Here is a 22,550-nt window from a genome sequence, read left to right as displayed (position 1 = left end):
GTCTCACAGTCCACTTACAGTTATATTTCCTATCTGTATATTTTATAATATTTGTGTTTTAATACTTTTAAAATATCCTTTATTTTACTGTTTCTTCTCTTCCCTTGTCATATTTTCAAGTGTTTTATTTCTCAGCCCTCTATATCTTTGCATTAATTCTGTTCCTCTACAGTAGAGCCCGTTCCAAGCTTTCTGTCTTCCTGTGTCCTTCCACAGCCCTGGCTCTCTGCATTATTTCCTTTTAATGGAATACAAATCTTTTCCCCTTGTATTTTTCTCACTCCTCTCCACACACCCCTTGTCTCGCCTTTCCCCACACCCCTCTAGGTGCTTCTTGGTCTTTGCTTTTCCTTTCTATTTCCTCACCATGTCAATTTGTATTTTTCCTCTCTCTTACTACTGTATCATAAATGGGACTCCCAACAACCACTCCCGTGTGTCTGCCTGGAGGCAGCAATTTTAAGAGGGGTTGGCCACTGAGCCTCACAGAGGGACCCCCGTCTTATGCTGCAGTGAAGTACCATAGACTGGGTGGCTTACAAACAACAAGTTTATTTCTCACAATTTTGGAGGCGAGAAGTCCAAGATTCACCTGTCAGCACGGTCAGGTTCTGGTGTGGGCCTTCTTCCAGGTTGCAGCTGACACCTTCTCATGTCCACGCATGACATGAACAGGGCCAGAGAGCGTTCTGGGGTCTCTTTTATAAGGTCACTGGTCCCATCATAAGGACTCTGCCTGTGACCCACTTACCTCCCAAAGGCCCCCCACCTCCAATCACACTGAGGGTTGGAATTTCAACCTAGGAATTTTGAGAGGACACAAACACTCAGGCTATGACACGGTCTTTAGAAAATCCCAGAATGAGTTGTCAGGTTCTTGGGAGATCTGTAACTGTGGGAAAGCGTCACATCCCAGGGAAAGCCACCGGCTGGGAGAGCCATCCCAGACAAGGCCTGCTCCCTTTGGGCAGACCTCTGTGGAGAAGCCGGCTTGGCACGTTCTTTCTCCTCCACTGCAAAGTTAAATGCGAGAAGGTAGAAACCCAGAGGCTGTGCTGGCGCTGAGAGGAGCCCCACTCACCAGATTCAAGATCCCAAGGTAGGCACAGACTACAGGGCAAGCAGACTCCAATTCCAGGAGTTTGGAACTTAAATAGAGTCACAGAGACACTCGGATCTGATCAAAGTGGGTGCACTGGGTGACATTTCCTAGAGGGTCCTGACAACTTCATCTGCAACTGGGGCTGCCCCAGGTTCTGCACCTCCAGCTCACAGTGCACAGGTGTTGCTGAGCTCCTCTAAACAACGAACAGCACTAACAAGTGGGTTTAGGCAGGGATGCCGCCAGCTGTGTGGATCAGGCCCCAGGGAAGAGGCCAGAGGGGAGGTCGGCCCGGGAATCTGCACACCTGCAGCTTGTTTCTACCGCACACAGATGGGCACGGGTGAAAATCTTCACAAGTGCTGCAGACTTTGGCAAAGCTTTTAAATTCAGAGCAGCCCAGAGAGGAGAAAGGAAAGTGGATGTGGGTTCAGGCCGCGTAAAATGGAGATCCAATTGCCTGACTTAGCTTTGAAGCGAATCTTCTCTTTCCTGGACCTGTTCGGCTTGCTGCAGGCTTCCCAGGTGAACAAGGTAAAGGCCTTCCACCTCCCACTGCCCCCCACGCCCGCTGCTTCTCTCGACCAGTTTGAGCACCACTTTGCAGAATAGCAGAGGGCTACATTGAGGCTTTGGGAGTTAGCATCCTTCACACTGAGGGCCTCATATTCTGTTAAACGAAAAGGACAAGTTGATATCCAGGAGTGCTGACTAAACAGTCCTTGAGGCTCCCATTTCAAGCCCTAGGAAATCAACACTTCTTCCTGTGAACTCATGGGAATATCCTGTGCCTGTATTAGCAGTGGTAGGTCTCTGTTGTTACCATTTCCTTATCTCCCCACACTGAGAGTGCTTTGAGAGCTGGAATCCCATCTGATTAACCTGTGCGGGTCCAGCTCCCAGAACAAATAATAGCACAGGATTGCCCCTGCTCCCTGATGTAACTGATTGCCTGTTTGTCTCTTCCTTTCTTTCCCATAGCATTGGAATAGGATTGCAGACAGCGATTACCTGTGGAGGTAAGGGAAGGGAAAGGGTAAGGAGGGAAGGGGAGAGGAGATCGTCTGACTGCGCACCCATGCTGTGTACTGAGGCCTGTGTGGCTGGCTGTGTTGTGAGATATACACAGGAAAGTTAGTGTGAGTAGGGGGTTGTGATATAACCGGGGCTCTAAGGAGGTGAACTGAGAACAGCCTGATGGGATCGTGACTCTGTTTCCAGGTCGCTATCTCTGCAGAGATGGGACTGCAGCAACTTCACTGATCAACACCTGGGCGCACACACATGGAAGCAATTTTTCCTGCATCAAAGAAGGAAGGAGCTTCGGTTGGCATTGGCACAGCCACATAACTTTATCTACAAAGTAACTAAGAACATCGGTATGGGGACAGGTGTCCTAGAGGAACATGAGCAACTTGTTTTCAGAGGTCCACTCTATTTGATTTTTGCTGTGTGCAGTTGTGTACTGTCATTCAGTAAAGGAAAAAGGAATTAAAATTGAACCAGACTGGGTTGCCGTGATAGCCATGTGATATCTCCCTGCTTCCTCTCTTGTCCCCACCATCTGTGCTGAATGAAGAAACTAGAGTGATTTTTTTTTCACAACATAAAATCAGGTCCTGTTACTCCCTTTTTTCCTAAGGCTTCTCATCCCTCCCAGAATAAAAATCAGAAAAAAAAAAAATTAATGGGAAACTCTAAAAAACAGAGGCTTGGCTGGGCACAGTGGCTCATGCCTGTAATCCCAGAACTTTGAAAGGCCGAGGTGGGCCAATCACTTGAGCCCATGAGTTCAAGACCAGCCTGAGTAACAAAGTGAGACTCCCCCCCATCTCTATGAAAAAATTTAAAAAATTAGCCTGGGTGACAGGGCCAGAACTTGTCTCTAAATAAATGTATACATAGGCTCTACTGCTGCCGCCTCAACCTCCTGGGCTCAAGAGATCCTCCTGCCTCAGCCTCCTTTGTAACTGGGACTACAAGGGTGCACCACTACAACCAGTTGACTTTTTTTTTTTTTTTTTTGAGGTTGAGTCTTGCTCTGTCATCTAGGCTGGAGTGCAATGGCACGATCTCGGCTCACTGTAGCCTCTGTCTCCTGGGTTTGAGTGATTCTCCTGCCTTAGCCTCCTGAGTAGCTCGGATTACAGGCATTTACCACCATGCCCAACTCATTTTTGTATTTTTAGTACAGATGGGGTCTCACCATATTAGCCAGGCTGGTCTTGAACTCCTGACCTCAAGTGATCCACCTGCCTTGGCCTCCCAAATTGCTGGGATTCCAGGCATAAGCCACCATGCCCGACCATATTTTTAAAATTTTTTTGTAGAGATTAGGTCTCACTTTGTTACTCAGGCTGGTCTTGAACTCCTGAGCTCAAGCGACCCTCCTGCCTCGGCCTCACAGGCATAAGCCACTGTACCTGGCCTAATCCTGATAACACTTTTTTTTTTTTTTTTTTTTTTCAAACAGAGTCTCATTTTGTCACCCAGGCTGGAGTGCAGCAGCATGATCTTGGCTTACTGCAACCTCCGCCTCCTGGGTTCAAGCAATTCTCATGCCTCAGCCTCCCAAGTAGTTGGGATTACAGGCACCTGCCACCATGCTAATTTTTGTATTTTTAGTAGAGACAGGTTTAGCATGTTGGCCAGGCCGGTCTCGAACTCCTGGCCTCAAGTGATCCGCCTACTTCAGCTTCCCAAAGTGCTGGGATTACAGGCGTGAACCACTGTGCCTGGACTTGATAACTCTTTTAAAACTCAGAAAAGTTCTCTGATGGAGAGATTTTAATATGCGTTTTATATCTATGGAAACTGAGGATAAAAAGGAAAAGCAAGTTGGCCAACATCTCCCAAATGGCCAGTCTGCCGTGGGAACCTGTGTCTGGATGACTCTGGAGCCCAATTTCTATCTTCTCCATATTGTTACCCAAACCTTCCTAAGAGGGTATAGAAATATTTTAAATTATCTTCTTTTGGTTTGGATCATCCCTTAACTATCTGGTGGCCAAGTCTTCTATGTTTCCTTCTAGCATTTGAGATGGAGTTGGCTTATCTCTCAGGAAATAGCCTTACAATGGATGAACAGGAGAAATCAATCATTTGTAGTGTATCTCCAAAGCAAGAGCTTTGTGCCTGGGATGTGCAAGAGGTGAGCCTGGCCAATATGTAGCAAAAGTACTGCATGCTTGCATCCATCCTGTTCTGTATTTGAAACGGAAGTGCTGAGAGGAAAATACTCGGAAGTGGTAACAAAAACAAAGTGTCAAATCAGGTTTTCTATCGTGTAATTTGTGACCTTTTCATTTGGACCATAGACACACATAGAATTCACTTTTGTTGTTGTTGTTGTTGTTTTTGTTTGTTTGTTGAGACTGAGTCCCACTCTATTCCCCAGGCTGGAGTGCAGTGGCACAATCTTGGCTCACTGCAAGCTCCGCCTCCCGGGTTCATGCCATTCTCCTGCCTCAGCCTCCCAAGTAGCTGGGACTACAGGCGCCCGCCACCACACCCGGCTAATTTTTTTGTATTTTTAGTAGAGATGGGGTTTCACCGTGTTAGCCAGGATGGTCTCGATCTCCTGACCTCGTGATCCGCCTACCTTGGCCTTCCAAAATGCTGGGATTACAGGAATGAGCCACTGTGCCCGGCATTTTTTATTTTTTTATTTTTTTATTTTTTTTTGAGGCAGACTCACTCTGTTGCCCAGGCTGGAGTGCAGTGGTATGATCTCAGCTCACTGCAACTTCCGCCTCCCGGGTTCAAGCGATTCTTGTGCCTCAGCCTCCTGAGTAGCTGAGATTACAGGTACACGCCACGATACCCAGCTAATTTTTGTATTTTTAGTAGAGACGGGGTTTCGCCATGTTGGCCAGGCTGTTCTTGAACTTCTGGCCTCAAGTGATCTGCCAGCCTCAGCCTCCCAAAGTGCTGGGATTACAAGCATGAGCCACTGCGCTTGGCTGAGAATTTACTTTTTAATATGTGTTTCTATCTATAAATTTGTATAACATCTTAATTTCTACCAATAACATGGAGTGCATTTGTGAAATAACTTTGGGGCTGTGTGCATCTTTATTACCTGTTCTATTGCCTCTTTGTCAATGATTGGCATTTGTTATATTGGCTTTTTCAGAAAGTGGTCTCTAGCTCAGATGATCTCCAAGGCGCATAAAGGATTTATCTCAAAACTGAGTGTGGCTTTTGTCTAATGGTATAAACTGCAGTGAGGTTCTTAGGAGACCCATAAAGTTTTTGTTACAGAGAATTACATTGGCAGAAACACTGCCAGCTTGGATTTAAAGGGGCCAAAACACACAAAAGGAAGAGGCCTTTTGGATTTCAAAACTTTTACAGGCAGGAAGCAGACTACCAAAACAATTTAGCTAAAAAATTGGGCCGCCACATATAGAAAGTGAAGGATGACTCAGACAGAATCAAGAGCCTAGAGAGTAGAACCAAGAGTCATTAAAGATCTTTCTTGGGCCTTAAGTCCTAATTAACAAATTGCCAACATGTTTTCTACTGGATTTCAAAATTTCTTGTAGCGGTGATTCCTATTTTTCCATTTTCACCTTTTCTGAATGACAGTGACTGTTATCCTGCGCTTACCCCACACTTGTACTTTGGGGATGGTGAGGGACAGATAACTTGTATATTTAGTTAGATTTTCACATCAAGATAAACTGAATCTAAAGAGCTTTTTTTTTTGAGTCTGCCTCAAAAAAATATATACATGGACCTGGACCTGGACCTGGACCTGGAAACAATGAAATCCTAGATTCTGCAATGATACTATAGTGGTATGAGACATTTGAGAGCATTGGGAGATGGTGGATATATTTTCATGTAGGGGGAAACTGAATCACTGGAGGCTATGGGGCAGACTACAGCTGCCAATCTCTGAGATGGCCCAAATATCTTCGCCCCACAATAATCACGATCAATCTTGTGTAGTCCACTGCCGCAGTGAATAGGGCTGACCTATGGAACCAACAGGATATTGTGGAAATTATGGTGTATAATTTCTGAAGCTATGTCACAGAAGACAATTCTGTGACCCATGGGTCATCAGCTCTTGGAGATCCAGCCACAGTGTTATGAGAGCTCTCAAGCAGCCCTCCAGAAAGATCTGTGTGGTGAGGGACTGAGGACCCCTGCCAGTAGCCAACACCAACTTACACAGCTATATGAGAGGCCATCTTGGAAGTGAAACTTAACTTCACCCTCATGAGAGAACTACAGCCAGAACTACCCAGTCAAGCTACCCCTGAATTTCTGATCAAAAGAAACAGAGTTAGCAAAAGCCTGTTTTAAGCCACTGAATTTTGGGATGCTTGGTTACATGGCCATAGGTATTACTGCATAGGCAACTTGTTATAGTGTGAGAAATCAAAATAATGATTACATTTGGGTCCGGGGGGCCATGGGGGGGTTGTTAAATAGAGCACATGCAAAGGGGACTTCGGGAGAGCTTAGAAGTGGTACATTGGTAATCACTTGTGATAATTTATTAAACTTCGTGTTCTTTTCTTGTATGATATACTTCACAATTTTTTTTAAAGGTAAAGAATCATCTAGAAAGACAACTATTCTATCTTGTATGTAATGTACAAGGTTGAATAACAATTTTAATGATAGTTAATACATTTTGGGTTCCTACTGTGTCCTAGGCAGAATTCTAAGTATGTTTCATGAGTTGTGAAAGGTAATGACAGCCTCATTAGAAGGCATGATAGAAAGTGACTTGCTGAAGGCTGTACTGTGAATAGGAGGCAGAGGTGATTTGAATCTATGAAGTCTGATCATTCTTTGCGCCTGTTATGTACCAAGTTCTTGTCTCTGAGCATAGTGTGTAGTTCCTGTTTTCATGTTCGCTCCTTCAAAATATTGAGATGTGGAGAATTTTCATATCCTTTGCCCAGAAGCAAGAAGATCTGATTTGGAAGAGGCTTCCAAATAAACATGGGCAGAATGAAAGCACAGTAGGTGTAAGGGTTCCTTGAACACAGGTCGTGTTACTCTCGTTCTCTAGGGCACCATGATCTGGTCAAGCCCAGTCCAGGAGTTCCATTTGTCAAATCTGGTAACCCTCCCTCAGATGCATCTGGCCATCACTATGGATCGGAAAAAAACTATCAAAGTGTGATTCTGTCAGGACAGGGACGCTCTGGCCGTTCTCCAAATGCCAAAGCCCTGTTATTGCATGGAAGCCTATCTTACAAAGGATGGCCCATTCCTGATGGTAAGTGAGCCCTGAATTTAGAGGGGACCAAAAAATCAAATGCCTGCTGTCTTGTCAGGCATCTGTGTCACATTGCTGTCCTATCCCTATTTTTTTTTTTTTTTTTTTTTGAGACAGTCTCACTCTGTTGCCCAGGCTGGAGTGCAGTAGTGCAATCTTGGCTCACTGTAACCTCTGCCTGCGGATTTCAAGCAATTCTCCTGCCTCAGCCTCCTGAGTCGCTGGGACTACAGGCACACACCACCATGCCTGGCTAATTTTGTATTTTTAGTAGAAACTGACCAGGCTGGTCTTGAACTCCTGACCTCGTGATCTGCCCACCTTGGCCTCCCAAAGTGCTGAGATTACAGGCATAAGCCACGGCGCCCGGCCTATTTCTCTTGTCATCCCTTCCACATACCCTGCGAGTCAATCACAGTATATCAATGAATGTTATACAAACCTCCACGCTGTCTTGGCCCTTGACTTGCCTCAAGTACATTTCCCCGGCAATTCTTCTAAAAACAAAAAGCCAAAAATTTCCTGAATTACTTTATATGTGCCTCTTCTTTCAAGTGTGGGTTATTGTCCAGTCCATTAACTTGGTTGGGGACAGTCGAGGGAGAGAGATGGCTTTGGGGTGACATTGAGAAAAAGCATAGTGTTGATGTGCTAATGAATAACTGTCCTTGAGAAGAATGCTTTGGGGCTTGGAAAGTTTTATTCCATGGGATTATCCCAACAGTGTCTCAAGCTAGACTGGTCAGAGATTTTGATCTCCATTATGTGATTGAGGAAACAGTGGCATATCTTGCAGCTCACAGTGCTGCCTCCTCTGTATTTCAGGATTTCACATATCTTCCTATTGATATGGTGGGGATGCTTTGGTTTCAGGTTGGCGATGATGCAGGTGACATCTACACATTTACACTGCCTGGGTTAAGGGATGTTTCTAAAGTTACTGCATTTCAATATGGTATTGTACGTCTACACTGCTCTCCTGACAAGAAATGGGTATTTGCATGTGGGACATACACTCGTACTTTGCCACAGGTAGGTGCTGTTCTGTGTATTTCAATTTCAGGATGGGAATGTCAAGTTAGGAAGCATGCAGAGAAACTGCAGAGCTCAGTGAGGACCAGGCACACTGCTCCGTTCTCTCTAAGACCATATCACAAGGGGAATCCATTGTGATGGTCAGGAAACAATGCTCTTTGAAGCAACAACATCCAGTTGCTGTGGCAAATGTTTAACAAAAACTCGTTCACGAAGCCCGAATTTGCCAAAGAGATGGAAGAGGGTGAGACAGGTATCAAGAAATAGGGATTGCTGGGCATGGTGGCGTGCACCTATAGTCCCACCTACTCAGAAGGCTGAGGCAGGAGGATCGCTTGAGCCCAGGAGTTCCAGGCCATAGTGTGCTATGCTGATAGGGTGTCCACACCAAGTCTGGCATCAATACGTTCACCTCCTGGGAGCAGGGGAACACCAGGTTGCCTAAGGAGGGGCCAACTGGCCCAGGTCAGAAACAGAACAGGTCAAAACTCCCATACTGATCAGTAGTGGGATTGCACCTGTGAATACCCACTGCACTCCAGCCTGGGCAACATGGCGAGACCCTACCTCTTAAAAAAAAAAATTTTTTTTTTTTACAAAAATATCTTTGACCTTGTTCTCCTTTGCCTCCTTTACTTTTATCTATGTTGGCTGGAAAGTATAGAGAAGTCCAAAAGTAACTGAATATGCAACAGCATCTGAATATCACTCTGAGGAAGGCTTTGGCCTTTGAGCAGGCCATTTGTAGTGGGGCACTGGTGCACTGGGCACCAAAGAGGGAGGAGTTCAGAAGGCAGGTAGTAAAAGCCACACAGCCCTTGACTTGTTCCCCAAGAAGGGAAAATCTGCTTAGCCAACCTCAACTTGACCAAGGGTTCAATATGGCAAGATGGTTTCATAACACCTTAGCATGCTTCAGTGACATTGTTCTGTGAATGGGACAGGAAGGATAGGAAGACAGTGAGTTCCTTGTATGCTGGAGTGATAAGCAGTGACCACTCATCACTCCTGAGATGTTGAACAAAGCTTTGGCCACAAGATGAGAATTTCTAAGAAGGCTCTTCTGGAGTCACTCCTGTACTGAGAGGCTGTAAGTTCCCTGCCCCGACCACGCATGCGATGCTCTCTTTAGGTATTCCTCACAGAGTCCTTACTGAGACCATCAGAAGGCAATGCTCCTCTGTCTACCTTTCTCCCACATAAATTATGTGTCAGCGCCTGCTGGACCCCAAAGGTGAAAAACAGGATAACACTGATGTCCCAAAGTCGCACTGGAAAAAAGACAGAATTTATCACCTTTGATCTAACAACCAAGAAGACTGGAGGCCAAACAGTCATCCAAGGTAAGGTAGGCTGTGCCACATTAGAAATGCTTGTTTCTCTTCCTCATCACACAGTCATTCGTGTTTAGCTATAATAAATGGGTCAGTCTGTATAAAGGAGCAGGGAATTTCTTTTTTTTTTTTTTTTTGAGCTGGAGTCTTGCTGTGTCGCCCAGGCTGGAGTGCAGTGGTGTGATCTCCGCTCACTGCAAGCTCCACCTCCCGGGTTCACACCATTCTCCTGCCTCAGCCTCCCGAGTAGCTGGGACTACAGGTGCCCGCCACCATGCCCGGCTAATTTTTTGTATTTTTAGTAGAGACAGGGTTTCACCGTATTAGCCAGGATGGTCTCAATCTCCTGACCTCATGATCCGCCTGCCTCGGCCTCCCAAAGTGCTGGGATTACAGGCACGAGCCATCGCACCCGGCCAGGAGCAGGGGATTTCTTTAGCTGGGAGTGAACCCACCCCAGTTCAGCTCTAATACCCATGCTGATCTCTACCCCCACCCCGCTCTCTTGGGCGAACACATATAGATTTCCATCATGTTTTAGGGCCTGGGTTCCAATGCCCAGGGGATTGCTTATTGTCCACAAACCTCTGTTCCTGTGTCCTAGCACCTGTTACCACAGTCAGTGATATGTATTTGTCAGGCCACTGGACTACCCTTCATTTTCCTCCCTGGAATGAAGTCTGTGGAAGTGGGGACTATGCTTTTTTATTCAGTGTGAGGATATTGTTATTATTCAATGATCTGATCTTTACTTCCTTATGTGTGTGTGTATATATGTGTGTTTTACATGAAAACAGCATATGAGATCGCAAGTTTCCAGGTGGCAGCTCATCTGCAGTGCCCTATCTGGATGGGAGCCAGTGATGGATATGTGATTGTCTTTACCAGTGGGCCATACTTGTTACTCTTCAGCATCACTGGCTTCCTGCTGCAACGATTTGAGGACCACCAGGCAGCCATCAACAACTTCTGGGTGGTATGTATGATTCTCTTCCACTGCTTTTTCATCTGACTTTGACTCCTTGGCCACTCACTCTGGCTATCCTTGGAAGGATCCTTGCTATGTGCTCACCACATCCGAGAACTCTGTGCATGTGTACATGTGGGAAGAAGGAGGCCGCCATCCATACCTCAGGAGCTGCTATCACCTGGAAAACACGTGGCATGATCACACAACAGACAGGTAAGCTCTGTTTTGTGATCTAAACATCCCCTGAACACTTTTTTTTTTTTTTGAGACGGAGTCTCCCTCTGTCACCAGGCTAGAGTGTAGTGGCTTGATCTCAACTCACTGCAACCTCCGACTCCCAGGTTCTAGCAATTCTCCTGCCTCAGCCTCCCAAGTAGCTGGGATTACAGGCATGTGCCACCACACCTGGCTAATTTTGGTATTTTTAGTAGAGACAGGGTTTCACCATGTTGGCCAGGATGGTCTTGATCTCCTGATCTCATGATCCGCCCGCCTCGGCCTCCCAAAGTGCTGGGATTACAGGCGTCAGCCACTGCACCCTGCCGAAAACTTCTAATTTCTACATCAAGATGAATGAAGGGAGAACAGGGTTTTTTTTTTTTTTTTTAAAGATTCTCTGAGGATAGATATCAATAAACTCATGCCTGAAAAGAGAATCGCTAGTTCTTAAAGTCATGGCACTTGCAATAGATGTTAAAAGTCTTCCCAAAGTGGCTCTCAATTTATCTTCCCATGAGCAGTAGATAGATGATGTCCTCAATACCCTGTGTTTTCTTGCTGAGTTGTATCTTTTGTGAGTTCATTAGCTACTTGGTTGCTGCTTCAGTGAGCTGCCTTTCCCTCCATTTTGCTGATTTTTGCCCCTGGTTTGCTTGCCTTTAAATTGTTTTTCTTGAGATTTTACGTAGTACACGTAGAAGTCTTGTCTCTTAAGGCTTTGCAGACATTTTCTTCCAGATTATTGCTAGTCATTATACTGCTTACAGTGCTTTTTTGGCAACATCTAAGAAAATACATATATCCTTTGCACTGCCAACACCACTAAAAAGAATTTACTGTGAAGCTATACCTCCAATCATTCAAGTACATTGGCTGTTCATTACAGCATTTGTGATAGTCAAGAGCTGGAAGCTCCGTAAGTGTCCAAGCATAAGAGATTGTTTAAATTACCATAGTATATCCACACAAGGAAGTATCAGGCAGCTGTTATTAACTTTTTTACAAGAATACGAAAATGTCTATGTTCAGATAATGATTTCCATTGTTTTGAGGCAAAAATGCTTTAAATATCTGTAATCATACTTGGCAGACTTTCATGGTTTTTGCTCTCTATATCATATCTAATAAATTTTAGCCTACACCAATCATAAATACTTATTTCCTTTCAATAATTTCAAATACTTCCCCTGGATTTGTTTTCTTTCTTACATTTGAGTGGATGTATAGTGATACCTCATTGTGATATTTATTGTGCCTTTTCCCAATGACATTGAGCAATTTATTTGCCATCCACATATCTTCTTTAACATATTTTTTCAAATCTTTTGACCATTTTTTAATTGGGTTGTTAATATTGAGTTTCTTAATATTGAATTTTGATAGTCCTTTATATATTTGGAATATACGTCTTTTATCAGCTAAGGGTTTGCAAATATTTTCTCCCACTCTGGTTTGTCTTTCTACTCTCTTCACAGTGTCTTTCAAAGAGCAACTGTTAACTTTGAAGTACAATTTTCTTCTAAAATGACTGGGCTTGGGGGATTGTATCTACGAAATCTTTGCCTAACCCAAGATCACAGAGATGTTCTAAGATTTCCTCTAAAAGTTTTACAGTTCAGGGTTTTACATTTAGGTCTCTGATGTATTTTGAGTTAAATTTTGTAAGGGAAAGATAAAGATCAAGATGTATTTTTTTTGCATATGAATATTCAATGATTCAGCACCATTTGTTGAAAAAACTCCAACTCCATTGAATTGCCTGCGTACCTTTGTCCAAAATCAACCATATTTGCATGGGTTAATTTTGAGACTTTCTCTTTTGTTCCAATCATCTATATATGTATCTCTTATCAAATAACACACTACATTGAAAATGTAACTTTATAGAGACTTTGAAATCAGATAATGTGAGTCCTCTAATCTGTTCTTTTACAAAATTATTCAGACTATTCTGGTTCCCTTGTTTTCCAAGTGAATTTTAGAATTGGTTTGTAAATTTTTACAAAAATTTTGAGATTTATATTTGAATTTGTTTGGATCTAGAGATTAATTAGGGGAATTGGTATCTTTACTATTTTGGCTCTTTCAATACATGAACCTGAATGTCTCTTACTGTTTTAGGCCATCTTTATTTTATCAGTGTTTTTGTAGTTTTTAGGTTAAAGATTTTGCACATATTTGTAAAATTTATACCTAAATATTTCATGGTTTTGGTGCTATTATAAAGAGTACTGTCTTATTTCAATTTCCATTTTTCATTACTAGTATATAGAAATATGACTGACTTTTGTATATTGACCTTGTATCCCGCAACCTTGCTAAACTCATTCATTCTAATAGCTTTTATTCATAGATTGGTAGATACTTTTTGCTTTCTCTATGTAGACAATCATGTCATCTGTCAAACAATTTTCTTTCTTTTCAAATGTATGCCTTGTTGTTCTTCCCTTTTTGCATTGGCTATAACCTCCTGTGTGGCATTGGAGTGGAGAGCCGACATCCTTGCATTGGATGAAAAGTGTTTGGTCTTTCACCATTATTATTATATTCACTGTATGTTTTTGTAGATGCCCCTTACCGGGTTGAAAACGTTCTCTTCTAGTCCTAGATGGCTGAGAGGTTTTTATTATCATGAATAGATGTGAATTTTCTCAAAGGTATTTTCTGCATAAATTGATATAAGCATATAGTTTTTCTTTTTTAGGTTCTTAGTAAGGTGAATTATATTGATTTTCTTTTTTGTTAGTGGTCAGGACAGAGTATCTTATTAGTTTTTAATTAACAATTATATATTTATGGGGTACAATGTGATTTCATAGATGTATATATTGTAGAATGATTAAATCAAGCTAATATATCAATCACTTCATACACTTATTTTTGTGGTAAAAAATACTTAAAATCTACTCTCAGCAAATTTGTAAATATGATACACTATTATGAACTACAGTCACCATGCCGTGCCACAGATCTCTGAAACTTATTCCTCCTGCCTAATGGAAACACTGAGCCCTTTGACCAGCATCTCCTCATTCCCCTCTCTCCCAGCCTCTGTTAACCACCATTCTGCTCTCTGCTTCTGTGAGTTCGATTTTTTTTTTTTCCTTTAAGATGTCACACATACGTGAGATGATGCAGTATTTGTCTTTCTGTGCTTGGCTTAGTTCACTGAACATAATGACCTCCAGATTCATCCATGCTGTTACACATGACAAGATTCCCTTCTTTTCTAAGGCTAAATGGTATTCCCTTGTGTGTGTGTGTATATATGTATATACACATATACCACATTTTCTTTATCCATTCATCCATTGATACACACTTAGGTTGATTCCATATCTTGGTTATTGTGAATAGTGCTGAAGTGAACATGGGAGTAATGAGAGTGCAGACATCTCTTCAACATACCAATTTCAATTCCTTTGGATGTATACCCAGGAGTGGGATTGCTGTATCATATGATAATCCTATTTTTAGTGTTTTGAGGAACTTTCATGTTGTTTTCCATAATGGCTGTACTAATTTACATTCCCACCTGCAACGTACATGGGTTCCCTTTTCTTCACATCCTCACCAACACTTGTTTATCTTTCATGTTTTTGACCATAACCATTCTAACACCTCCAATGAGGTGGTATCTCATTGCATTTTTAATTTGCATTTCCCTGATAATTCATAATGCTAAGCATTTTTTCACATGTTTGTTGGCCATTTTATGTTTTCTGTGGAAAATTGGCAAAGAAGAAACTTTCTTGCTATTGAGTTGGAGTTCTTATATATTTTGGACATTAACCCTTATATGTATAATTTGCAAATATTTTCTCCCATTCCATAGGTTGTCTCTTTGATCTGTTTTCTTTCCTGTGCAGCAACTTTTTAGGTTGATGCAATCCCGTTTACTTATTTTTGCTTTTGTTGCCTGTGCATTTGGGGTCATATCCGAAAAATCATTGCCCAGATCAATGTCACAGAGCTTTTCCCCTGTACTTTCTTCTTGTAGTTCAGGTTTTATATTTAAGTCTTTAATTCATTTTGAGTTTTGTATGTGATGTGAGAAAAAGTCCCAACTTATTTTCTTTTCATGTGACTATCCAGTTTTCCCAATGCCATTTATTGAAGAGCGTGTCCTTTCTCCATGTGTTCCTGGCAACTTTGTTGAAAAACAATTGACTATAAATGTGCAGGTTTATTTCTGGGATCATTTATTCTGAGCTTTTGGTCAATGTGCCTGATTTTATGCCAATATCATAAAATTGTTTTGATAACTGTAGCTTTATAATATGTTTTGAAATCAGACAATATGCTGCCTCCAGCTTTATTCTTTCTCAAGATTGCTTTGAGTATTTGGGATCTTTTGTGGTTCCATAGTCATTTTAGGATTGCTTTTTCTATTTTTGTGGAAAAGGTCATTGAAATTTTGATAGAGATTGCATTGAATCTGTAGATCATTTTGGGGAGTATGGACATTTTAACAATATTCTTCCAATCCATGAACATGGGATAGCTTTCCATTTATTTATGTCTTCTGTTTCTTTTATCAGTGTTTTATAGTTTTCAGTATACACATCTTTTACCTCCTTGGTTCAATTTACTCAAGTATTCCAATTTTGGATGCTGTTGTAGGTGGATTTTCTTCATTTATTTTATTGGATATATGGAATTTCTGAACATTAAATCAGCCTTGCATTCCTAGACTAAACCCCACTTCCTCATTTTATATTACTTTTTTTATATATTGCTGAATTGAGTTTAATACTTGATGATTGTTGGCTTCTGTGTTCATGAAGGATATCGGTTTGTAGTTTTCTTCTTCTTTTTTTTTTTTTTTTAGATGAAGTCTCACTCTTGTCCCCAAGGCTGGAGTGCGATGGCATGATCTTGGCTCACTGCAACCTCCACCTCCTGGGTTCAAGCGATTCTCCTGCCTCAGGGTGTTATTTCTTCCTTAAATGTTTAGTAAACTTCAGTAGAACAATCTGGGCCTGGAGATGACTTTTTTGAAAAGCTTTTAACTATAAATTCCTTAATAGTTATAGTACAACTCAGATTATCTACTTTATGATGGGTGAGTTTTTACAGTTTGAATTTCCAGCAATCAGTCATTTTATCTAACTTGTCAAATGTATGTAGATTTGTTTCTTTTAATCTTCTTAATGCCTGTAAAATTTGTAATATGAACTCCTTAATTTGTAATACTGGTAATTTGTGTCATTTCTGTGTTTTTTTGTTTTGGTTTTGGTTTTGTGTTTTTTGGTCAGCCTTACTAGAGTCTTATTAATTTTAATTATTTTTTCAAAGAAACAGCTTTTGGTCTCTTTTTATTTTTATTTTTTTTTAACAACCTCTATTTTGCTATTCTGAATTTGTCTATGTCAGCTCTTAAATTTTACTTTCTTGCTTCTGGTTACTTTTATTTTGCTATTTTTTCTAGTTTGTTTGTTTGTTTGTTTGTTTTTAGACACAATCTCAACCCGTCAGGCTGGAGTGCAATGGGGTGTTATGTTGGCTTACTACAACCTCTGCCTTCTGGGCTCAAGTGATCCTCCCACCTCAGCCTCCCAGAGTAGCTTGGATTACAGGGGTGCACCACCATGCCAGGCTATTTTTTAATTAATTAATTTATTTATTTGTAGAGATTGGGTTTTGCCAGTTTGTCACCTTTTTTAGTTTCTTAAGGTGGATGTTTAGATCATTGATTTCTGACCTCTTTTAAAATATAAGCATCTGGTGTTCTAAATTTTCCATTAAACACTGCTTTAGCTGCAATCCTCAGATTTTGATTTTCATTCATTCAGTTCCATATACTTCTTTATTTCCCTTTTCCTCTTTGAGCCATGGACTATTCTAAAGTATGTTTAATTTCCAAGATTGGAGATTTTATTGTGATCTTTTTGGTCATCAATTTCTAATTTAAAGCAGTTATGGCCAGAGAGCATATTCCATATTTTCTTCATTCTTTTATAGTTGTTAAAATTTGTTTTGTCACCCAGGATATGCTCTATCTTGGTGAATGTTCCATGTGAGCTTGAAAAGAATGTGTATTCTTCTCTTGTTGGGCACAATGTTTTATAAGTGACAATTAGATCAGCTTGGTTGATCTTCTTCAGTTCTTTTCTATCCTTTCTGATTTTCAGTCTAGTGATTCTATCAATTGAGAGACTGTTGAATTTCCTATTACGGATTATTTATCCTCTTTGTTCTATTAGTTTTCATGTATTTTGCAGCTCTGTAACTTGCTGCATACACATTTAGGATTAATATATCTTCTAGTTTAATTGGCCTTTTTGTTTTTGTGTAATGTCTCTCCTTGTCCCTGGTAATCTTCTTTGCCCTGAGGTCTACTTTATCTAATACAAATTTAGCCACTTCTGCTTTATTTTGGTTAATATTTGCATGTTATATTGTTTTTCATTCTTTTACTTCCAACCTACTTATATCATTATATTTGAAGTGAGTTTCTTGTAGATAGAATCTGGTTGGGTCATGCTTTTTATCCATTATGCTAATCTGTCTTTTAAGTTTAAATATAAAAGTTTAACGGACAAAGAATACTTGTATGTATTTATGGGGTACAATATGATGTCTTCTTGCATGTATACACTGAAATGATCAAATTGGGCTAATTAACTTATCCATCACTTCAAATATTTATCATTGTGGTGAAAACATTTAAAATTTCTTTGAGCTATTCTGAAATATACAATATGCTATTATTAACTATAGCCACCATGCTCACCAGAATTTATTCCTCCTGACGAACTGAAACTTTGTACCCTTTGACCAACACCTCCCTGTTCCCTGTCTAACCCCCTGCTCTGACCCTACTTGGCCTCTGGTAAACACCATTCTATCTTCTACATCTACGAGTCTAATTTATTTAGATTCCATGTATAAGTGAGATCATCAGGCATGGTGGCTCACACCTGTAATCCCACTACTCTGAGAGGCCAAGGTTAGGGGATTGCTTGAGCCCAGGAGTTCAAGGCTGCATTAAGTTGTCCATGTTTGCCCATTTTTTAATGGGTTTGTTTTTCACTTGAGTTAAGTTCCTTAGAGGTTCTAAATATTAGGCCTTTGTCAGATGCTCGATTTGTGAATATTTTCTACCCTTCTAGGTTGTCTGTTTACTCTGTTGATAGTTTCTTTTGCTGTGCAAAACCTTTTTTTGTTTTGTTTGGTTTTTGAGATGGAGTCTCACTCTGTCACGTAGGCTGGAGTACAGTGGCACAATCTGGGCTCACTGCAACCTCTGTCTCCTAGGTTCAAACGATTCTCCTGCCTCAGCCTCCTAAGTAGCTGGAATGACAGGCATGTGCCACCACGCCTAGCTAATTGTATTTTTAGTAGAGACAGGGTTTCACCGTGTTGGCCAGGCTGGTCTCGAGCTCCTGACCTCAAGTGATCTGTCCGCCTCAGCCTCCCGAAGTGTTGGGATTACAGGTGTGAGCCACCATGTCCAGCCTGTGCAGAAGTTCTTTTGTTTAATTAGGTCCCACTTACCAATTTTTGTTTTCATTGCAATTGCTTTTGAGGACTGAGTCATAAATTCTTTCCCAAAGCCAATACTGATGTCTAGAATAGTGTTTCCTTAGGTTTTCTTCTAGGACTCCTATAGTTTGGAGTCTTTCGTCTAAACCTTTAATCTGTCTTGAGTTAATTTTTGTGTATGGTGAAAGGTAGAGGTCCACTTTCACTCTTCTACATATGGCTAGTCAGCTATCCCAGCACCATTTATTGAATAGGGAGTCTTTGCCCCATTGTTTATTTTTGTCAACTTTTGTTGAAGATCAGTTGGCTGTGGGTGTGTGGCTTCATTTCTGGGTTCTCTATTCTGTTCCTTGAATCTTTATTCTGTTTTTATACCAATACCATGTTAATTTGGTTATTATAGCCTTATAGTATAGTTTGAAGTCAGATAATTGATGTCTCTGGCTTTCTTCTTTTTCCTCCAGGTTGCTTTGGCTATTCAATATGGAATCAGGATCTTTCCTGATACCATATAAATTTTAGAATAGTTTTTTTCTAGTTCTGTGAAAAATGACATTGGCAGTTTGATAGGAATAACACTGAATCTGTTGATTGCTTTGGGCAGTGGCCATTTTAATGATAATTACTTCTTCTACTCCATGAGCATGAAATGTTTTTGCATTTTTTTTTAATGTCACCTAGGATTTCCTTTTTTTTTTTTTTTTTGAGGCAGAGTCTTACTCTGTTGCCCAGGCCGGAGTGCAGTGGTACAGTCTTGGCTTGTTACAACCTCCACCTCCCGGGTTCAAGAGATCCCCCTGCGTCAGCCTCCCAAGTAGCTGGGACCACAGGCACGTGCCACCACACCTGGCCAATTTTTGTATTTTTAGCAGAGATGGGGTTTCGCATGTTGGCCAGGCTGGTCTCAAACTCCTGACCTCAAGTGATCCACCCGCCTCAGCCTCCTAAAGCGCTGGGATTACAGGTGTGAGACACCACGTCTGGCCTATGATTGCTTCTAGCAGTGTTTTGTAGTTCTCCTTGTAGAGATCTTTCACCTCCTTGGGTAGATGTATTCCTAGGTAACTTATGTTGTGGGGTGCTGTTGTAAATGAGGTTTCATTCTTGATTTGGCTCTCAGTTTAAACATTATCAGTATATGGAAATGCTACTGATTTTTGTACATGGATTTTTGTATCCTGAAAACTTATTGAAGTTGGTTTCAGTTCCCGGAGCATTTTGGCAGAGTCTTTAGGGTTTTCTTTGTATAGAATCATATTGTCTTGGAGCAGAGTGGCTCATGCCTGTATTCCCAGCACTTTGGGAGGCTGAGGCAAGATGATCACTTGAGCCCAGGAGTTCAAGACAAGCCTGGGCAACATACAGAGACCCTGTCTCTACAAAAAAAAAAAAAAAAATATTAGCCAGGCATGGTGGTGTGCACTGGTGGTCCCAGCAACACAAGAAGATGAGATGTGAAGATCACTTGAGCCCAGAGGTTGAGGCTGCAATGGGCCATGATTGTGCCACTGCGCTCCAGACTGAGTGACACAACAAGACCCTCTCTGGGAGGATTTAAAAAATACATATTATCTCTCTCTCTCTCTCTCTCTCTCTCTGTCTCTCTCTCTCTCTCTCTCTCTCTATATATATATATATACGCACACACACACACATATATAAAATCAATCATATTGTCATATTGTCCACAAATAGATAGTTTTACTTCTTCTTTTCCTGTTTGGATGCCCTTTATTTCTTTCTCTTGGCTGGCTGCTCTAGCTAGGACTTCCTAGCTAGAGCAATCACTACTTTCACTACTAATCACTACTAGTCACTACTATGTTTACTAGGAATGGTGAGAGTAGGCATCCTTGTCTTGTTCCAGTTCTCAAAGGGAATGCTTCCAGTTTTTTACCCATTCAATATGACGTTACCTGTGGATTTGTCATTGATGGCTCTTATTTTGAGGTATGCTCCTTCAGTGCCTAGTTTCTTGAGGGTTTTTGTCACAAAGGGATACTGGATTTTACTGAAAGCTTTTTCTGTGTCTATCGAGATGATCATATGGGTTTTTGTTTTTAATTCTGTTTATGTGGGGAATCATATTTATTGACTTACATGTGTTGAACCAACCTTGCTCCCAGGAACGAAGCCTACTTGATCATGGTGAATTAGCTTTTTGATTCACCGTAGTGAATCAAATTAGCTTTTTGATTCATGGTGGAGAGGGGTAAAAGTGTCACTTCGTTAATACAGAATAAGAATCAACAACAGAGCTATGCTCCCACCATTTCCTCGTCATACAGTGGGGAGGGAAGCGCGGCATCTCTTGTGATATTCAATTGGAGTAGAGCAGGTATACTCAAAAGGGAGCAGAATTCTATTTTAAAATAAAAATCCAGGGCTGGGCACAATGGCTCACGCCTGTAATCCCAGCACTTTGGAAGGCTAAGGCAGGCAGATCGCTTGAGTGCAGGAGTTTGACACCAGCCTGGGCAACACGCTGAGACCCCATCTCTACGAGAAAGTATTTTTTTAATTTCTTTTTTTTTTTTGAGATGGAATCTCACTGTGTCACCCAGGCTGGAGTGCAGTAGCGCGATCTCGGCTCACTACAACCTCTGCCTCCTGGGTTGTAATTCTCCTGCCTCAGCCTCCCAAGGAGCTGGGACTACAGGCGTCCACCACCATGCCCGGCTAATTTTTTGTATTTTTAGTAGAGACGGGGTTTCACTGTGTTAACCAGGATGGTCTTGATCTCCTGACCTCGTGATCCGCCCACCTCGGCCTCCCAAAGTGCTGGGATTACAGGCGGGAGCCACCGTGCCTGGCCTACAAGATAATACTTTTTAAAATTAGCTGGATGTGGTGGCGCATGCCTGTAGTTCCAACTACTTGGGAGGCTAATTTGGAAGGATCATTTGAACCCAGGAGATGGAGGTTGCAGTGAACTGACATGGTGCCACTGCACTCCAGCCTAGGCAGCACAGTGAGGCCCTGTCTCAGGCAAAAAAAAAAAAAAACAACCTCTCTAATCAGCATTAAACCAGATAATCTGTCAAATCAGTTACTGACAATTCTGGCAATAATATTTGAGAGCAGGCTGGGATTGCTATTCCTGCAAATAATAATCAGTGTAACTTTCCCTAATTTTATGTAGTTATTCAAAACCAAATCTAAGAGCACAAAGGACCAATTAATTTGGAAAGAATTTTGATATCTTAGTCAAGTTCTAAGTCAGTATTAACAATGGATGTACCTACTTTCTCTTTTGTTCACTGATCTTATTTTTCCATTGACAGCTGCATCTCCAGTGTGATGTGTGATAATGAAAGCATAGTACTTAGGGTGAGGAAAGCAAGTGACTCCAGCATTCTGGTGATGTATTCTTTGAATACGTAATATGGAAACTAACAAAATTGACCTTGCATCATCTGCAATGTAGTAAAGAGAATTCTGTTTGCAAGCCCAGAATGATTATTTTAGTGAAATTTAGATGTTGTGGCCTGAAATGGTGGCACATGGCTGTAGTCCCTGCTACTTGGGAGGCTGAGGTGGGAGGATCCTTTGAGCCCAGGAGTTTGAGCCTGCAGTGAGCTGTGATTGTGCCACTGTACTCCAGCCTGGGCAACAGAGTGAGACCCTGTCTCAGAAGAAAATGAAAATTAAAGAACAATGAAAGTGGTCACATGACATGGCTGAAGAGATCTGGTTAAGCCATTTTCTTGATTATAAGAGAACAGAGTCTATAAGGTAATACATGGGCAGTGGAGACCAAGGTAGAAGATAAGACAGAGGGAGACAAATGTGTAGAATCATGTACAAAGAATGTCACTTGCCAAAGGGAACAGGAATAAGTAGGATCCCACAAGGATCTGCAATTCCCAGATAACTTAGGTTAAAAAGGGGGTAAAATTGAATTGCTGTTGGGCTTTCATTTTCCAGAAACATGGTGGCCCAGAGCAAAGCATGCATAGCACCTTAGCATTGTTCAAAACTGCAAACACAAAACAAAACTAAAAAAATCCATGGTTAGATGGCTGGAATAGAATAGAAACTTCCAAAATTAGAGAATGAAAAAAGTCCAGAAAATTCAACGAATGCTGAAGTTAATGTCTTATTTCATAGAATTCCAAAGGCTACACGATGAAATACAGGCCTCCACCAAATTGGTGG

At 41.4% G+C, this 22,550-nt stretch overlaps 1 protein-coding gene across 1 annotated transcript; it reads left to right on the top strand.

The window, feature by feature from the left end:
* Positions 1-999: 999 nt before the first annotated feature.
* On the top strand, positions 1,000-21,840 carry FBXW12 (F-box and WD repeat domain containing 12). The gene is made up of 10 exons (XM_032159120.1): positions 1,000-1,099; positions 1,436-1,636; positions 2,084-2,121; positions 2,324-2,481; positions 4,135-4,253; positions 8,220-8,378; positions 9,514-9,724; positions 10,513-10,691; positions 10,768-10,898; positions 21,677-21,840. The coding sequence occupies exons 2-10, from the start codon at positions 1,547-1,549 to the stop codon at positions 21,774-21,776; spliced, it is 1,185 nt and encodes a 394-aa protein (XP_032015011.1). The 5' UTR covers positions 1,000-1,099; positions 1,436-1,546; the 3' UTR covers positions 21,777-21,840.
* Positions 21,841-22,550: the final 710 nt, after the last annotated feature.

This window comes from Hylobates moloch, unplaced genomic scaffold, assembly GCF_009828535.3.
Source record: "Hylobates moloch isolate HMO894 unplaced genomic scaffold, HMol_V3 SCAFFOLD_8, whole genome shotgun sequence".
Lineage (NCBI taxonomy): Eukaryota > Metazoa > Chordata > Mammalia > Primates > Hylobatidae > Hylobates > Hylobates moloch.
The sequence above is the reverse complement of the archived record's forward strand: the minus strand, read 5'-3'. Positions and strand labels throughout refer to the sequence as shown.

Coding starts and splice junctions, on each gene's coding strand:
- FBXW12 (XM_032159120.1), top strand. CDS start 1,547: ATGGAGATCCAATTGCCTGACTTAGCTTTGAAGCGAATCTTCTCTTTC. Junction 1,637..2,083: donor AGGCTTCCCAGGTGAACAAG/GTAAAGGCCTTC, acceptor TCTTTCCCATAG/CATTGGAATAGGATTGCAGA. Junction 9,725..10,512: donor AGGCCAAACAGTCATCCAAG/GTAAGGTAGGCT, acceptor ACATGAAAACAG/CATATGAGATCGCAAGTTTC.